General features: G+C 54.3%; 2 protein-coding genes across 3 annotated transcripts in view; both read right to left on the bottom strand.

Moving 5' to 3' along the window:
• The window catches only part of LOC102462532 (adhesion G protein-coupled receptor E3-like), a 50,080-nt gene extending 34,652 nt beyond the window's left edge, over window positions 1-15,428 (bottom strand). The window contains exons 1-4 of one of the 2 annotated variants that reach the window (XM_075902275.1): window positions 14,680-15,427; window positions 10,046-10,093; window positions 6,973-7,128; window positions 5,357-5,512 (exon numbers count right to left, since the gene is read on the bottom strand). In XM_075902275.1, the coding sequence (XP_075758390.1) occupies window positions 5,357-5,512; window positions 6,973-7,128; window positions 10,046-10,093; window positions 14,680-14,710 (391 nt within the window). In that variant the 5' untranslated portion in view covers window positions 14,711-15,427. Of the gene's footprint in view, window positions 1-5,356; window positions 5,513-6,972; window positions 7,129-10,045; window positions 10,094-14,679 lie in introns of both variants that reach the window. The other variant, XM_075902276.1, reaches the window with a different exon arrangement.
• A 1,231-nt stretch (window positions 15,429-16,659) lies between these two features.
• Window positions 16,660-17,605, bottom strand: part of LOC102463522 (adhesion G protein-coupled receptor E3-like) — an 80,789-nt gene continuing 79,843 nt past the window's right edge. The window contains exon 21 of the mRNA XM_075902274.1: window positions 16,660-16,786. Coding sequence (XP_075758389.1) covers window positions 16,781-16,786 — 6 coding nt within the window. The 3' untranslated portion in view covers window positions 16,660-16,780. The remainder of the gene's footprint in view (window positions 16,787-17,605) is intronic.

Raw genomic sequence — 17,605 nt, forward strand, 5'->3', positions numbered from 1 at the left:
CGGAGCAGCAGCTGGGGATCCTGCAGGGGCCCTGGCCTTGCAGAGGGGAGCTGGGTTTCACACACCTGGGCACCTGGGGTAATTGACTGCTGTTCTTGTTGCACCACAGCCGCAGCACCTGGGTCTGCAGGGCGCACCACCCCGCCTGCAGCAGCTGCCCATGCCCCGGCAAGCAGGAGAGCCAGGAACCAGGAGGACTACCAGAGGTGGCACCTCCAGTTCCTGGAGCAACAGCTCCGTCTCCAGGACCACTGGGTCCAGGAGGACCTGAGGCTGCGCCAGAGGAGTTTGGAGGCCCTGGAGGAGCAGGGCCGTGCCCTGCGAGGCCACCTCCAGAGCCTGCTCGACCGCTTCCCAATTCCTCCTGCTCCTGCTCCCCCTGCTCCCCCTCCTGCTCCCCCTACTGCTTCCTCCACACCCCCCGTCCCTCCTGCCCCACCCTCCACAACCATTCCCCACTGACGCCCCCGGACCCACAGTGTGGCGAGACGGGAGAGGCAGCCGGACTCCCACCCCTGAGCTTTCCTTTCCCTTCCCTCCCCTTCCTGCTCCCTCGTCCCAGGTTTCCCCCTCCCCTCTCCCACCCTCATTCCTCCCTCCCCCCACCCCAGTTATGTGAAATAAACAGACGTTTTTGTTTGAAAAACAGGTGTCTATTTTACAGTAGGTAGGGAGGGGAAAGGGGAAGGGGGGGTTGGGTGGAAGAAGGCCCCAGTGGGGCATGCAAGGGAGAGGTCAGTCCTCCTCCTCCACCTGGAAACTCTCCCGCAGGGCTTCCTGGATCCGGACGGCCCCCCGCTGGGCTTCCCGGACGGCAGCGGTGCGGGGCTGACCGTAGTGTCCAGCCATGCGGTCAGCCTCAGCCATCCAGGCTGGCAGGAAAGCCTCCCCCTTTCGCTCACATAAATTGTGGAGCACACAACATGCTGCCACCACGGGAGGGATGTTGTGCTCGGCCAGGTCCAGACGGGTGAGGAGGCATCAAAAGCGGGCTTTCAGTCGCCCGAAGGCCCCCTCCACCACGATGTGGGCCCTGGTCAGCCTGGCATTGAAGGCCTGGCGGGAGGGATTGAGGTGCCCCGTGTAGGGCTTCATCAGCCACGGCTGCAGTGGGTAGGCGGCATCCCCCACCAGGCACACGGACATGTCCACGTCCCCGACCCTGATGTGGCGGTCGGGGAAGAAGGTCCCGGCCTGCAGCCGCTGGCACACGGAGGAGTTGCGGTACACCCGGGCGTCGTGTGCTTTGCCGGACCAGCCCACATTAATTTCCGTGAACTGTCCCCGGTGGTCACACACGGCCTGCAGGATCACGGAGAAGTACCCCTTGCGGTTGACGTACCGGGACGCCTGGTGTTCCGGGGCACGGATGGGGATGTGCGTCCCGTCGATGGCCCCCCTGCAGTTGGGGAAGCCGAGGGCGCCGAATCCCCGGATGACGGCGTCCGGGTCGGCAAGGTGGACCACCCTGTGGAGCAGCACCCGGTTGATGGCCTTGACCACCTGCGGAGAGAGACACAGCAAAGCGCCAATCAGTGGGGCGCCTGGGTGGCCGGGAGTGTTCGTGCCCTGGCAGTGCCCCGCGCCCCACTCCCGGAAGCAACCCCCCTGGTGGCATGTAGTACGGCCGGGACAGACCGACCCCTCTGGTGCGGGGCGCGTTCGCCTCTTCCCGCCCCCCCCTTTGTCCCTGGGGCGGCCCATCCCCTCCTCGCAGCCCCCCTCCCCGCCCGGCTCGGTGGCCGACGAGTGCCTTACCTGCATGAGCACCACTCCGACGGTGGATCTCCCCACGCCGAACTGGTTCCCGACGGATCGGTAGCTGTCCGGCGTGGAGAGCTTCCAGAGGGCGATGGCCACCCGCTTCTGGAGGGGGATGGCGGGCCTCATGCGAGTGTCCCTTCTGCGCAGGGCAGGGGCGAGCCACTCGCAGAGCTCCAGTCCCTCCTCATCCTGAAGTTCTTGGTCCACTGTCGGTCCTCCCAGCGCTCCAGGACGATGCGGTCCCACCAGTCGGTGCTGGTGTCCAGACGCCAGATGCGGCAGGGCACGCCGGTTCCGGGGTGCCGCCACGGCTCCTCCACGGCCCCCAGAGCAGCCAGGCGGAGAGGCAGGGAGCTGACGTGCACCAGGAGGTGCCAGGCAGCCTCGAGCCATTGGTGGCAGGCTTGCAGCAGCAAGTCCAGAAAGTGCACCAGAAGGTGCAGGGCGAGCTCTGGCTCCATGTTGCCACCTGCGGCGGCGTCCCCGAAGGAAGCACCGACACAGACGGGCACAGAGACCAACGCTTTGATGTCCCTCGGCGAGGTTGGCAAGGAAGCAGGAAAAGCTGACCCCCGACCAGGATTGTTCTATCTACTTCCCAAGATCCATAAACCTGGGCACCCCGGACGTCCCATCATCTCTGGTATTGGCACGCTCACTACTGGTCTATCCAGCTATGTAGACACTCTTCTCAAACCCTTCGTAACCAATACCCCCAGCTATCTCCGAGACACTACTGACTTCCTAAGGAAACTACAAAACATCGATAACCTCCCCAATAATACCATCCTTGCCACCATGGATGTAGAAGCTCTATATACCAACATCCCACATGAAGACGGATTACAAGCAATTAGAAACACTATCCCAGAGGACACTACTGCCAACCTGATAGCAGACCTATGTAACTTTGTTCTCACCCACAATTATTTCCAGTTTGAGAACAACTTATACCTCCAGATCAGCGGCACAGCCATGGGTACACGCATGGCCCCACAGTATGCTAACATCTTTATGGCTGACCTAGAACAACGTTTCCTCAACTCCCGTCCCCTTTCACCCCTCCGCTACCTACGGTACATCGATGACATCTTTATGATCTGGACGCATGGCCAAGAAACACTGGAGATATTCCACAGAGATTTCAACAACCTACACCCCACCATCAACCTCAGCCTGGACCATTCTACACGAGAGATCCACTTCCTGGACACCACCGTACAAATCAACAATGGAAAATTAGACACCACTCTCTACAGAAAACCCACCGACTCATACAGTTACCTACATGCATCCAGCTCCCATCCAGAACACACCACACGATCCATCGTCTATAGCCAAGCCCTTCGATACAACCGCATCTGCTCTAATCCCACTGACAGAGACCAGAAGCTTCAGGATCTCTACCAAGCATTTATAAATCTCAACTACCCACCCAGAGAAATAAAAAAGCAAATTGAAAGAGCCAGACGAATACCTAGAAACCATCTACTTCAAGACAGACCCAAGAAAACCAACAATAGAACACCACTTGTCATCACCTACAACCCCCAACTTAAACCTGTCCAACACATTATCAATAAACTACAGCCTATATTGGAACAGGATACCATACTCAAAGAGGCTCTGGGAGACAGACCCATAGTCTCCTATAGACAACCACCTAACCTCAAGATGATTCTTACCAACCACCACAGGACATACCACACTAATACCAACCCTGGTACCTTCCCTTGCAACAAACCCCGTTGCCAGCTTTGTCCACATATTCATTCTGCTGATACCATTATTGGACCTAACCAAGTGAGTTATAAGATCAAGAACACATATTCCTGCGCATCCAGAAATATAATCTATGCTATCATGTGCCGAAAGTGTCCGTCTGCTATGTACATTGGACAAACATCTCAGACACTTCGCCAAAGGATTAATGCCCACAAAACAGATATCAGACAAGATCACAAAGAAAAAACAGTTTCTTGCCATTTTAACCAGAAAGGACACTCTCTCAATGACTTAACCACCTGCATTCTGCTACAAAGACCTTTTACATCTGCACTTGAAAGGGAATCCTCTGAACTGTCATTCATGTTAAAATTCGACACTTGCCAACAAGGACTTAACAAACATTTGAACTATCTCACCCATTACCAAGACAGTTTCCCCAATTATCACCTCTAATACCATTAACTCACAAACATCCCACTCTCCCTACCTCTAATATCATCAATTCACAGACACTTACCTTCCTTCCTTCCCCCCCCCCCCCCCCCGCATCCCCCTCCTGTTCTGCAATGTGATTTGTCCTTTTCATATGTGTTCATTTTTTTAATTGTATCCTTTGGTATATATGGTTGTGACTACTTTCTTCCACTATTTGATCTGAGGAAGTGGGTCTGGCCCACGAAAGCTCATCGTCTAATAAACCATCTTGTTAGTCTTTAAAGTGCTACATTGTCCTGCATTTTGCTTCAACTACCCCAGACTAACACGGCTACATTTCTATCTCTATTCAGCAAGGCAGTTTCAGTGCCAGATGTTATCGCAGCTGATGAGGCAGGCAACTTAAAGCCTGATGCCTCAGAGCGGGGCTTTGAGTGTCCCCCTTTGCCAGCTGTGCTAGTGGCCCCAGAGACACCTGGAGCATCATAGGTGCTTAGGCAGAGCACCGCTGCTGTTCTTGGAACCTTCCATAAGGAAGACACCTGCATCTCATGAGGCAGGGATGAGGCTCACTTTTTGGTGGGCTTTTTGCCTCTGCTTTGTTTCAGTTCCTAAGGCTGCTGATCTGAGTGAGTTTTCAAGTAGAATTCACTTGTGTGGCAGGTCTCTGTCCTGTCACAACAACGATTTCAATTTTGCACAATGCAGACATTTTTGAGAAACATGAGCCTCTCCGAGTCAGCAGACACATTGTGCATGTCCATCCGAGATGGGGATAAACTCTTTGCAGGCGGAACAGCGATTAATACCCAGTGAGCCAGGCATGGCGCTGAACAACTATCTGACTACAGGAAGGGAATGAACTGGGAGAGAAAAAAAAACACCCTCTATTCTATTCTATTCTATTCTAGTTATTTTTAAAAAGCCTAAACTACCAACTACTGACCAGCTAGTGAGAAAAAGTTTGGTTATAAAAAGGGATTATTATCTGAAAATGTGAATGAGGCTGGGAGCACTGCTGAGCTCTGTCTACATCCAGAGGCAGTAGAGAAGGTATACAGGAGCGGGGACTCGTGCACACATGATGACTGCCACTTAGGAGCATGTGATTGCAGACATGCACGTGTGCAGCCACAGGGACACTGCTATAAAATCTCTGATCAATGGCTCAGCAGCGTTCACTGACCTAACGTGGAGCAATCACAGGGACATCTCTCAATGAAGAAGCAAAAGCTCTGCTGGTACGGACACTTACATTATCTAATGATCATAAACATGCCAGGGCCTAGCTACACTCACATCCGTTTGTGGGAAGCTTCTCAAGCACGGAGCACTTAGAGCACCACCCGCATCCCAGCCTTTGAGACTGTCAGGGCCTGATGTCTATTCCATGGTTTTGCCAGGGAGGGCAGCGTGTCGCGACTGGTACCTGTGCAGTTCAAGCTGTGGCTGTCATCAGGTTTCCAGGAGTTCCCCCCAGGGGAAGAATAGCCTGGTTGGCACTGGCAGCTGTAACTCCCTACGGTGTTGACACAGGAGCTGTGAAGGTCGCAGACTGAAGGGACCTGAGAACATTCATCAATATCTAAACAGAAGAACAGAGAATCGATTATTAATCACAGTGGCACTTACAGGGACAAACCGGTATCAGAGGCCCATTGTGCCAGACGTAGAAGTAAAGGGGGCAAAGGACTCGCCAGGCCTCTGTGCAAGATGGAGATAGGGACATGGAAACATGGAGACAATTTTCTCTCCCCACATCTCCTTGCCCATAACTGCAGGGCCACGTGCTCAGAGGTAGGGTGCCAATGGGAGCGGGGGCTTCTGAGCTGTCCCTCAGCACTTCTCCAGCTTCGGTCTGCATCCTCTCAGCCCCATTGGTGTGCCTGGTGCACCCTGTTGCCCGGATTTCCTATGTCCGTCACAAGCTTTAGTTCATTCCTTATACCCCATCCCCAGCCCTGCGCCAGACCAGACCAGTGTGTCAGGGCAGGGCAAAGCCCTGGTGCCAGCCCAGTGGATGGCAAATCGCTGTTGTTTTAGGGGAGGTGATGGAGCAGCAGCACCAGGAGCTTAGCCTAGTGACTCTGCGCCCTTCACCCTTGGTGAGCGTCCGGCCCCGCCCGAGCCTCCCCGGCGTGTGTCGAGCACAACGCAATGAGCAGCAAAGAGCTTTAGTGCCTGGCCAAGGGCATCCCTGAGAGCAAAGGCTGCGCGGTGACGGCCGTGGTCCCAGGGGTGCTGGCTCTCACCGGCCCAGGAGGGCACCTGACACAGAGCCGGCCCGAGGTGCAGATCTGTGTGGGGAGAGTTTTCTGGAGAAAACTGCACATCAGGGTCATCTTCAGATTCAGATGAAAATCTTTCTTGAGATAATGTCACCTCTGATGTTAACATAGTAGGAGAATCAGACCAAGAAATGGTGAATTGAACGCGGAGGAGACTAATAAGTGTCTATGGGTATATGTCTACACTACAGCACTAATTCGAACTAACTGAATTCGAATTAGTTAATTCGAACTAAGCTAATTCGAACTAATGGAGCCAGACTAAAAAACTAGTTCGAATTAGTGTTTTGCTAATTCGAACTAGCATGTCCACATTAAGTGGACCCTGAACCAAGGTTAAGGCTGGCCGGAAGCATTCCGGCAGGGCATCAGGTTAGGACTTAGAGTCCGGCTGAAGGCAAATCGCTGTTGTTTCAGGGAAGTCAATGGAGCAGCAGCACCGAGGTCCTGACCCTAATGACTCTGCACCCATCACCCTGGATGAGGATCTGGCCCCACACAAGCTACCCCGGCATGTGCTGAGCACAGGGCAATGAGCAGCAAAGGGCTTTGGTGCCCGGCCATAGGCATCCCTGAGAGCAAAGGCTGCGCGGAGATGGCTGTGGTCCCAAGGAGGCTGGCTCTCACCAGGCCCAGGAGAGCACAGGACACAGAGCTGGGCTGAGGTGCTGGTGTGCACCGGGAGTCCCTCCATGACTGTCTGGGGGCAGGAGAGACCCTGCTGGGAGAACGCCTTCGGCTTCCCACTGGCTCTCACCTGAGCAGTTCAGAGGGGCGACGCTGCCGGGCAGCCAGGAGTCTCCTTTGGAAGATCTGTAGCCAGGTTCACACATGCAGGAAAAACTTCTCTGATGGTTAAGGCAGTAGGTATTCGGGCCGCAGGGCTGGGGGACTTGGGAACATTCATTGATCTCTGGACAGGAGCAAACAGAACCGAAGTCATTCAGCGGCCCAGGATGGTGCCTGTGTTACCCCCAGTGCGTGGGTCTTGCGTGTCCCCCTATGGGCCAGTGTGCAAGAGGACACAGAGCACTTATACTTTCCACCAGTGGTGGGCAGCCTGCAGACCCCTCTCCCCATCTTCCTCCCTCCCCCATGTGCTTCTCACACGCTGGAGCACCATACCCCCACAAGTCTTACTCCTTCCCTTCCCTCCCAGCACTTATAGGAGCACCACAAATTACCTGATATGCCCTCTGTACCCCCTCCAACCCCTCTCTCACTGGGATGGAACATGGACATCAGTTGTTTGTGGCATTCCAGCTGTGGGAGGGAGGAGGAGGAGTAGGTAATTGAGGGGCTCCAGTGCCCCCATGCAGGGAAGGTGCACGAGGGAAGGGCACATGGGGGTCGCAGGAGGAACCCTAGGGGGCTGCAGGCTGCTCCAGCCCTCTGAGATAAAGGAGGGTCAGTCATGCAGCCCACTCACTATCCTGGGTTGCCCATCGCTGCTTTCCACTGCAGAGATCAGGGCCGGCCTTGCAGCTGGGAGAGCTCAGTACCTCTGCAAATCAGGCCCCAAGGGTTCAAGTGAGGGCCTAGAAGATAAGCAGCCATGCCTTAAAAACAGGGATAAGTGACTTGCCAAGCATCAGACCAGAAATCAGTGGTGGAGGAAGAGAGAATTCAGTTCCCCAGAGCAGCCCTCAGCTGCCTCAACCGGAGGACCATCCTTTCTTTTCCGGAAAGCCCCTGCCTCGTCCTCCTGCAGCACATACAGGTAACAACCTCACTACCCGTCCCTTATTATGCCCAGTGCAGATCTAACTTGTGCACTTAAAGAGGCAGGGGACTGGTGACAAAAATAGGCTGTGATCACGTAAGGAAAGTCTGGGACATAACACACATGGAGGAAAAGACAGTTGGATTCTGGTATTTCCTAATTGTGGAGAGCTTGACTTGCATCCTTTAGCACAGTGGCTCCCAAATTATGGGACCCACCCCATCACACCCCCAACTGGGGCAGGGAGGAATGTTGGGGGGGGGGGGGTAAGAGAGCCTGGACAATCCCATCTTGACCAATAATGTCTGCATTGTCCGGCCCTGCCTTGACTGGACTAACAATGGCTGTCTTGCCCAAAGTGCGGATTTCTAAGGAAGCAAAACCTGGCCTGACTCAAGTCTAGTGCACGAAAGCATGCAGGCCAGGCTGAGTCAGGGAGCTTTGAGAGTCAGGAGTGCTTTAAACAATCGTGCGTAGGGAGTATGGTGTAGTGAAAACAAGCCAAGAACATTATGAGAAACCTGGTAATAGTACATAGTATTTCTGATAAGCAAAAATCACAGATACAGCCATAGAACTGTCAACTGAGTATAGTACGGTCTGAATAGCAGGATGTATCCCAAATATGGGCATAATAGGTATTTTATGCAATACGTAATTAATTGGTAGATATTGCTAGAACTAGCCGATTAGCCAGTCATAAGACGGGATTTTCAGATCTCTCCTCCATGTTAGTCTTCTCTCCTGATCCTCCAGTCTCTCACTCCATCTCTCTCTCTCTCTCCTCCTCCTACTGCCTCCCCCTCTCACTCTCTCAGCAGTCCTCCGCCTCCTGCCTCTCTCTCTGACTCTCTCTTTCTCTTCTCCTCCCCCTCCTGCCTCTCACTCAGGACCGCGGAGCCCAAACGGTCACTTGCACCATTTGCTACCACGCAGCGGCCCAGCTGAGAGGCGTTGAAATCCCGCCCCGGGCCCAAAGGGCCACTTGCCGCCGCTTGCTCCCCCACCGGGGCCCAGCAGGAGCGTCGCCACACAGGGAAGGGAAGGGAAGAGAAGGGAAGGGAAGGGGGCGGGGCTGGCCGGAAGGGGGGTGGAAAGCAGAGCTGGGGGGGAATTGGGGGCTGTGGGGGAGGATGGGAGACCAAGGGAAACGGGGGAGGGAAGCAGCGCTGGTGGGGGGGTGTCCAGGGGGCCGTTGGGCTGGCCAAACCACCACGGAGGGAGGGAAGGGGGGCATGGTGCTGACGTACATGGTCAGGGGGCGTGGCCGTGTAGTCAGCATTACAGACGCACAGACACTGGGCTACTATCTATATGATGACCAGGTTGAGTATAAAGATAGGTGTAGAAAAGATAATCAGTAGGAGGGGTTGGGTAAGGTGTCCCCACCACCTTACTTGCTGCAACTAGACACGTGCCTGTTCCTGCTGACGGATGCACATAGGGAAACAAAGAGGCCACGACCTCCCATCTGACAATCCGTAAGATCTTAGCTGTAGAACTGTGTGTGACTTACAGAAATAAGCACATGTTGAGCCATATCCTTAAAATGGAATATCTTGTGATTTGTGCTAAGAGTAGGTGTTATATTATTGTCTGTGCTACATCTCCCATTCATTGAAATAAGATCTGTGTAACTTTGCGTTGCTTTACTTTACGATTCTGTGCATAATAAAGTTAGGAATAGAGTTTATCCTTCATGTTTGCTGGCTCCTTTCGTATTTAACATCCGAATCACATGACAGGGGGATATGACAAGGCCTGGAACAGCCCCCTAATGGGTGCACCTTGCATGACCAGGGCCTAGCAATGGCTAGTCACACCTGTTCAGTGGGAAACAGAAGAAACTGGCGCTCGTCATGGAATTAAAAGGCAGCTCTGCTTAGCCCCCTGCAGAGCACATGGCTTCCTGGCAAGTGGGGAAGAGGGAGGCAGACACAACGAAAGGAATCAGAAGGGAACGGAAAATCAGAAAGAGAAAAATGCAGGGAAAGAGGACGAGGAAATGGGATGCAAAGTTTTTTGCCCATTCAAAGCCCCCTCCAGTGGCAGGACACATGGGGTTTGAATCTGGAGATTTTCCCCAGGTTTCCAGGCATCAACTTACTTGTGCTGGAGAAATGAGTCTCCTTGAGGCAGATGAGCCAGCAAAAGCCTGAAAGAGGAGAAACAAGCAAGAATGTTCTTATGGCGCTGGCTGGGTGAGGCCTTGGGACATGAGTTTATTCCTGGCACTACTGGCTGAGTCAGCCAAGTCACAACCCCCTGGTCCATGTCCCATGGGGCCAGCTTCTCTTCTCTGGTTAGACACTCTCCAGAGCAGACTCTGTGTCCACCCAGCTGGGCTCAGAGATCTCAGTAGCTCTTGTGGAGGGAGGGGCCCGTGTGTCACCTCCGCCCCGAGAAGCAGCAGCAGAGCCAGGAACCTCAGGGCAACAAGCCCCTGGGGAGTATTTCCTGGCAGCTGGGCTCTGCGGGGAGGGATGGCTCCAGGTGCCACTGTTGGTCAGCACCAGGCTCTTTCAGGGGAGAGGCAAGAGCGCATTGGGCTTGTGGAGCAGGGCCACCAGGCAGCCAGCCAGAGCCCCAGCTCTCAAGGAGCCGGGGAACCAAACAATTTGGGTGGCTCCCAGCAGCCTCCAATCCCCCGGCTCCTGGCAGGGGGCAACAGTTTTCAACCTGTGCAAACCATTTGCAAATCTTTGTGCTAAACGGTGGAGGATAAATCTGAGGGGCACATGACCCTGTGTGCCCCTCCCCCCTCCAGGTGTTGCCTCTCGATAATCAGAATAACGAGTCTTCCCTGGGCCAAATCCCAAGGCATTTACCTCGGGAACCAGACCGTAGGCAGTGTCGATCAGTGTGGCACTTTTGACTACAGGGTCCAGCAAGCCCAATATAAGAACAGCCAGACTGGGCCAGACCAAAGGTCCAGCAAGCCCAAAATCCCGTCTCCTGACAGTGGCCAGTACCTGGTGCCCCAGAGAGAGGGAACAGACAGGGAATCATCCAGTGACCCCTCCCCTGTCACCCATTCCCAGTTTCTGACAGAGAGGTTAGGGACGCCCTCCCTGCTCAGCCTGGCTAACAGCCATCAATGGACTCGTCCTCCCTGAGTGTATCTGGCTCTGTGTTGAGCCCTGTCCAAGTCCCGGCCTGCACAACTGTGACGTAGTGGGGGTACTTGCTGGGCTGTGGTGACCCCTGCTGTCTGGAGCAAGACCCCGCAGGGAAAGCCTCACTAGGCAGAGGTAATGCCAAACTTGTTGAACCAGTGGCCAGACACCCCCCATGGAGAGGAACAAAGGAAGGTGGATGCTGCCCTGGCTGGGGGGCAGGGCTGGAGGAGGGTTAGTTAGTTCCTGTCTGGAAGGCAGGGGACAAGGAGCTGGGGAGGGGGCTGGGACTCCCCTATCTCAAGGGGGGGCACTGAGGCCTCTTAGCCCCAGTTCCTGTAACCAGATTACATCTGTGCTGCGCTGTGCTGGAGGAGCAATAAACCACCCTCAATTCCACTGGCTGGTGCAGTCTGTTTGTGCCATTTCGGGGTGCAGGAGACGGGGAACCCCCAACGCGCCGTCACAACAACATCAAAAGTCTCTCTGGTGAACGTAAGGACACGGAAGCCAAGTCACGTCGAGTGTGAGGGCTTTGCAGCAAACCAGCCCAGGTCCCACCGAGAGCTGAACTCAGATGCAGGAGTCAGAGCCCTGAGCACTGGCCATGGCACCATGGGACCTGCCTCCTGACAGTGGCCGATGCAGGAGTTTAGCAGGAGAAAACACCACGAAAGGACCATGGGAATTTAGCTCATTCTGTTCCCAGCCATGCAGATAGCAAGTGATCTCCAAACGCTGGGCTTACTAACCGCCCCTGCCAACTCCAGGCCCAGCTGAGGCCCAGGGGGTTCACAAACACTCTCTGGCTGAGGTGTCAGAAGCCCAGGGGCTCGGGGCAAACCCCTCTGGAGCTGGGAAGGCAGGTGGAAAGCTCAGATGACTCCTGCTGGCAGCGCCTCTGCACACAGGGCTGCATGGAGCCTCTCTCCGCCCCACTCACAACTACAGTGGTACATGGTGCCGTCTGAGTTCCAACAAAAGTGATCAATCTGGGTGGGATCGAAGGGCTGTCCACATTCATAGCCCAGCCCATGAAGCGGTTTCCATTTGGGAACCAAGGGGTCTAGATGCTAGAAAATAGGAAATTGTGTGTCTACTAGCCAAGTAGCCCATCATAAGACGGGATTTTCAGGTCTCTCCTCCACGTCGGTCTTCTCTCCTTTGCCTCCGGTCTCTCACTCTGACTCTCACTCTCTCTCTCCTCCGCCTCCTGCCTCTCTTTCTTTCTCTTCTCCTCCCCCTCCTGCCTCTCACTCGGGGGACCATGGAGCCCAAATGGCTGTTTGGGCGCCGAACACCCCGTGCTGCATGGGGGGTGCGGATCCCAAATGGTCGCTTGCGCCACTTGCGCCCACACGGTGGCCCAGGTAGCCGAAGGAGGCTCTGGAGTAGGGATGTTAAATTTCAATTAATCAGTTAATTGAGTAGTCATTGGAATTTCCATCAACTACTCGATTAGTCAATAAGGGGGCACCTGTTATCCCGCTGTGCCTCTCTCTTTTAAATGTGCAAGAGACGCCTACAGTTCTTGGGAGAGAGGCAGCAGGAACCCGCTGTGCTGGTGCAGAGACTGAAGCAGTCCCCGCTGATGCAGGTTCTCCTCTGTGCCTCTTCATTTGAAATATACAGGTTTCTACTCAATTACCTGATAAGCATTTGCTTATCAGGTAGTCAACTAGTCCAGTGTTTCTCAATATTTTTTTATAAAGTATCCCTTGAAAAAAATTATAAGTACCCCTAGTACCTACAGTTTTCAGACACAATTTTTTTCTGCCATTGCAACACATTTGTTTAAACAACTTAATAATAGTCAGGCGGGCGATGAAATTTTTGGGTGTAAAATGTACAAAAATAATAAAGCGCTGTGAAACTTAAAACAAAATTCAGTTTTCTCCACATTTCAGCTGTGTTGATGTACTCCCCCTGACTTCCCCCTCACTTCTTTCTATTTGTCAGAGACAGTTGGCACGAGACAAATCACTTGATCATTGTTTTCAGTCCACCCCTTCTGGGGCACCTGGTGCTGGCCACTGTGGGCAGACAGGATACTGGGCCAGATGGACCTTTGGTCTGACCCAGTACGGCCGTTCTTATGAGTACCCCACTGGTTGAGAAACACTGAACTAGTCGACTAATCCCAGGACCTGGGAGACATTTACAGAGCTCTGAGCAGAGGCAGTGGTGGGGCTGGCCCTGGAGTTCCTCAGCCAGGACTCTGCTCCTGATCCATGCTCATGCTGCCACCAGCGTCTGCACCACACAGGCTCAGAGCGGGAAGGGCCGAGCTGCTCACTGGGTGAGGGCAAAGTGTGGGGGCCTTCTCTGCTCCTCCCAACCTCCCCTCCACTGCTGCCAGGGGCCTTTTCTCCCCATCCCTGAGCCTCCTACTGGCTGCCAAGTGGCCTTCTCTCCCCCCAGCCCCAAGGGGCCTTTTCTCTTCCACCAGCCACACCCTGGCTGCCAGGGACCTCTTGTTCCCCAGCCCTTCAAACTTCCAGACACGTTCCCCTTCCTCTGGAGCTGCAGGCAAAAAAAAGGGGGGGAAAAGGGGGGGATTATTTTAAGGATGCTCACAATATTGCCCCTTTGCTTCTGTACTCTCTTCAGAATGAGGTGGCTGGAGAGCTGTGGCTGTTGGCTGGGTGCCCAGCTCCGAAGGTGACACCCACAGCAGAGTGAGGGTAGCAATATGGTTCGGTGCCACCCTTGCTTCAGCCTGCGGGAGAAGAGGAGGAGGCTGCCACGGGTCTAGTAGTGAGGGCATCCCAGGTGGCCCATCTCCTCGCTCCGTCGGCCCTGGAGCTCCTCACACTGCAGGGGGAGCAGCCGCCACAGCCCCGTGATCTTCCTAAAGCAGTGGTCACCAATGAGTAGGTCGGGATCGACTGGTAGATCTTGGAGCCTCTGACAGGTCATCTTGACTGGTTTGGCCAAGAGGCTATCAAGTGCTGGCACTTCAGCTGCCCCTCCCCCCACTGCTGCACATCTCCTGCCCTTTGCCTTGAAACTGCCTTCCCCCCACCCATGGGAGTCTCCTGCTTGCTGGGCAGGGCAGGGAAGGACAGGAGGGGTGGCTGATGTCCAGGTGCCCCCTCTCCCACCCAGTATTCTATCTCTACAGAACAGAATGAGGGGGCACAACGGGACTTGGGAGGGAGTTTGCTGGCTGCCTTTGGGAGTGGTGCAGAGCCAGGGCAGGGGTGAGTCTGCCTTAGCTCCACTGCACCACCACCCAGGAGCCACCGGAGGTAAGCAGAGCCCAGTCAGAGCCCACGTCCTGCAACCCTACTCCAGTCATAAACCCCCTCCTGCAACCCAAATTCCTGCTCTAGCTCCGAGCTCCCCTGCATCCAAACACCCCCCCCCCCCCCCCATAACTTGCACCTAGAACCCCCTTTGGCACCCCAACTGCCTTGCCCAAGCTCAGCTCAGGGCCCCTTTCACACTGCACATCCCTTAAGACCAGAGCCTGCACCCCAACCTGCTGCCCCTGCCTGGTGAAAGATGGGGGAGGGAGGGAGGATGGAGCAAGCAGGGGGTGGGGCCTCACTGGCCTTAAGTTAAGGTGGGTTTTTCTCAAGCCCCCATTGGAGGAAAATAACCCAATTCCTTGCAAACTTACCTACGAGGGGGGTGATAAACTGCACCCTCATTGTAGCCGCTGCCTTCTCCTGCCAGGCAAGGAAACTGCACCGACTTTATCCTCTTCTTATCTAGCAGAGGAAGTTTGCTGAGTGACACTGTTTTTTCTGCTGCTGCTTTATCACGATGTTTCAGCTCAGAGCTGTTCCTCTTGCAACAGGCCAGTTCCTTCTGCCTAGGACAATCTCTGGGCATCTAACATGTTTATTATTAGTGTCCCCCAAATAACACCCCTGCAATTAACTGGAAATATAGGGGAAGTTGCAGTCTTATCTATTTAGAAATTGGAAGTGGGCGGCATGGGGGTGTTATCTTGTATGGGCCTAAGAGACAGGACTCCTGGGTCTCATCCTCGCTTGAGAGGGGGCAGGTGATGCTGGTGATCTAATGCAGGAGCGGATAAGACCGGGTCTGTGGACTGGATCCAGCCTGCAGCCGCCCAGCTGATAACTCTCCCCTGAGCCAATTTAGACCAGGGAAGTAGGAAGCCTGTGAAGTCTCCTTCCCCCGTCAGGAGCGCGTGGCACCAGAAGGAATCTCCAGCTGATGGTTCCCTGCAGGTACATGAGTCCCTGGCAGGGCGGGGATAGAGGGGTCGAGAGACTTTGTGCAGCCAGGCCAATCAGGGCCTGGGGGTGGGGAAGCGTGTGAAGTCCCCTCAGAGAACAACAGCTTCCAGCCAGAGGTCTTGCCCCTTTCACCTGAGACTCTGCCCCTTTAGGGGGCAGCTCGTGACCACTGTCAACATTTGTGAAGTGTCCCCCCGCAGAAATTATTGCCCACCCTGATCTAATGTATAGAGCAGGAAATGGGAATTGGAACACCTGGGCTCTCTTCCAGGGCAGCATTATCTAGTGGTACTTTTGTTGTGCAAAGCCCAAAATGCACAACTGGGAGGGAGGGGGGCCTAGCCAGCCCCTACAGAGTCCAGTGGCAGAACTGCTTTGATTCACAGGCTGGGAGGTCCACTGACTACAGGGTTAGATGCTGCAAACCCGGATTCTCTTCTGTTCTGCACTGACCTCGGCTGAGTCCCTCCCCTCGCTGTATCTTATTTCCCCCCTTTCATTCTGGGCCAGTCTGGGAGCCTGTTGGGTCTGGGGCCATGTCTCAGTAGGTGTTTGTACAGCTTCGTGTACAGCACTTACAGCACATTCAAATGACGAGCATTGCTCACCCCGTTTTACAGATGGGAAAAACTGAGGCCTGGGGGCTGGAAGGTCTTGCCCAGGGCCATCGAGCAGCAAAGAAGTGGAACCTGGGTAAGAAGTCCAGCGTTCTGCCCCAAAGACCACAGAAACTGCTTGGAACAGCTGCAGGAAACATCATGTCCAGCGCTTCCGGTTCCTTTGGGCTTCTCAGAAAGTTCCACAATCACCGGACCCAGGGGAAATGCTGTGAAATGATTGAATTCACCAGCACAATGCTGTACTGCATTCTGGTTCTGCTCCCAGCTCCCTTTTCCCTCTGCTACTGGGCATAGGCTGCATTTCCCTGCGTTGTGCATTTGTGGGGCTAGTGGGCCCTGTGCAAGCCTGGCACATGCACAACTTGGTCTTTATGCCTGGCTCTGCTCCTAGGTGATGTGGAGCAAGTTGCTGCCCCATGCTGTGCCTCAGTTTCCCCTTCTGAATGTAACCCAGAGGCTCTGAGAAGAGAGAGTGATGTCTGTGCTACAGCCTTAGCTAAAAGCCACTTCGCTTTTAGCTAATATGGCAGAGGCACATAGCTTTAAGTTCCTAAGTTTGCAGGTTCAATCCCTCCTACTCATAACTAAGGTCTATCAGCTCTACATGTAGAACAGGGCTAATACTATTGACTGAAAGTTGCCAGCTGTCTGGTTTTCACCTGGACAATCCAGGGTTAGGCTTGTGTGACTGGGTGCCGTTTGACAAGCCTTGAGAAGAGGAAGTTACTCACCTTGTGCAGTAACAACAGTTCTTCAAGGTGTGTGTCCCCCTGTGAGTGCTCCACTGCAGGTCGGAGATTCGTCAGCCGTAGTCCAGCCAGACTACGCATGTGCAGTGGGCGTTGTGTGCCTCTTGCGCTGGTCCAGCTTCTGCCAGTTCCTCCTAATCCGGTCACATCTAAAGACATAAAGAAGAGACTCTGAAGTGGGGAGGAGGGCAGGTGGTGGCACAGCCATGGGGACACACACCTCAAAGAACCATCATTACTGCACAAGGTGAGTAACTTCCTCTTCTTCTTTGAGTAGTGTCCCCGTGGGTGCTCCACTGTAGGGGTATGTCTACACTACAGCGCTATTTCAAATTAACTTATTTCTAATTCGTTAATTCGAAATAAGCTAATTCGAAATAATGCAGCTATACACAAAAATTAATTCTAAATAGAGTTTTTCTAATTCAAAATAGCATGTCCACATTGAGTGGGCCCTGAATCGAAGGTAAGGCTGGCCAGAACCAGTGCCAGCAGGGCATTACGGTCGGACTTAGTGTGTGGGGCTGCTGCCTCAGGCTATCTGAGGTCTGTGCTTAAAGGGACCCAAACCCCCATCCCAGACAGACAGTTCTCAGGTTTCTCTGCTTACTGGTCTACCTCGCTGAGGGACAGCAAAGCATGTGTGTCTCGGAGTGCCCTGCTTGCCCTCACCACAGCACTCTGCAACATGGAACCAGACCTGCCCCTGGGGACTCTGCTGTGTCTCATGGACAAGTTTCCATCAGCCTGGCTGCACTGGCTGCAGGTTGCCATCCAGAAGGACCATCGAGGGGCTGTCAGGATCCAAGGGGCCCTGCGGGAGAGCTTCCACCCTGAGGAGCGCTAACAGTCTCCGTGGTCTGCCCCACAGGGGGCTTGTTCCTCATTCCTCCCTCTCGTCCTTCCACTTACTCTTCCCTAACCCCACCTTCCTGATGTGAAATAAAATGCACTTTTGTCTCAAAAAT

Source organism: Pelodiscus sinensis, chromosome 19, assembly GCF_049634645.1.
Source record: "Pelodiscus sinensis isolate JC-2024 chromosome 19, ASM4963464v1, whole genome shotgun sequence".
NCBI lineage: Eukaryota > Metazoa > Chordata > Testudines > Trionychidae > Pelodiscus > Pelodiscus sinensis.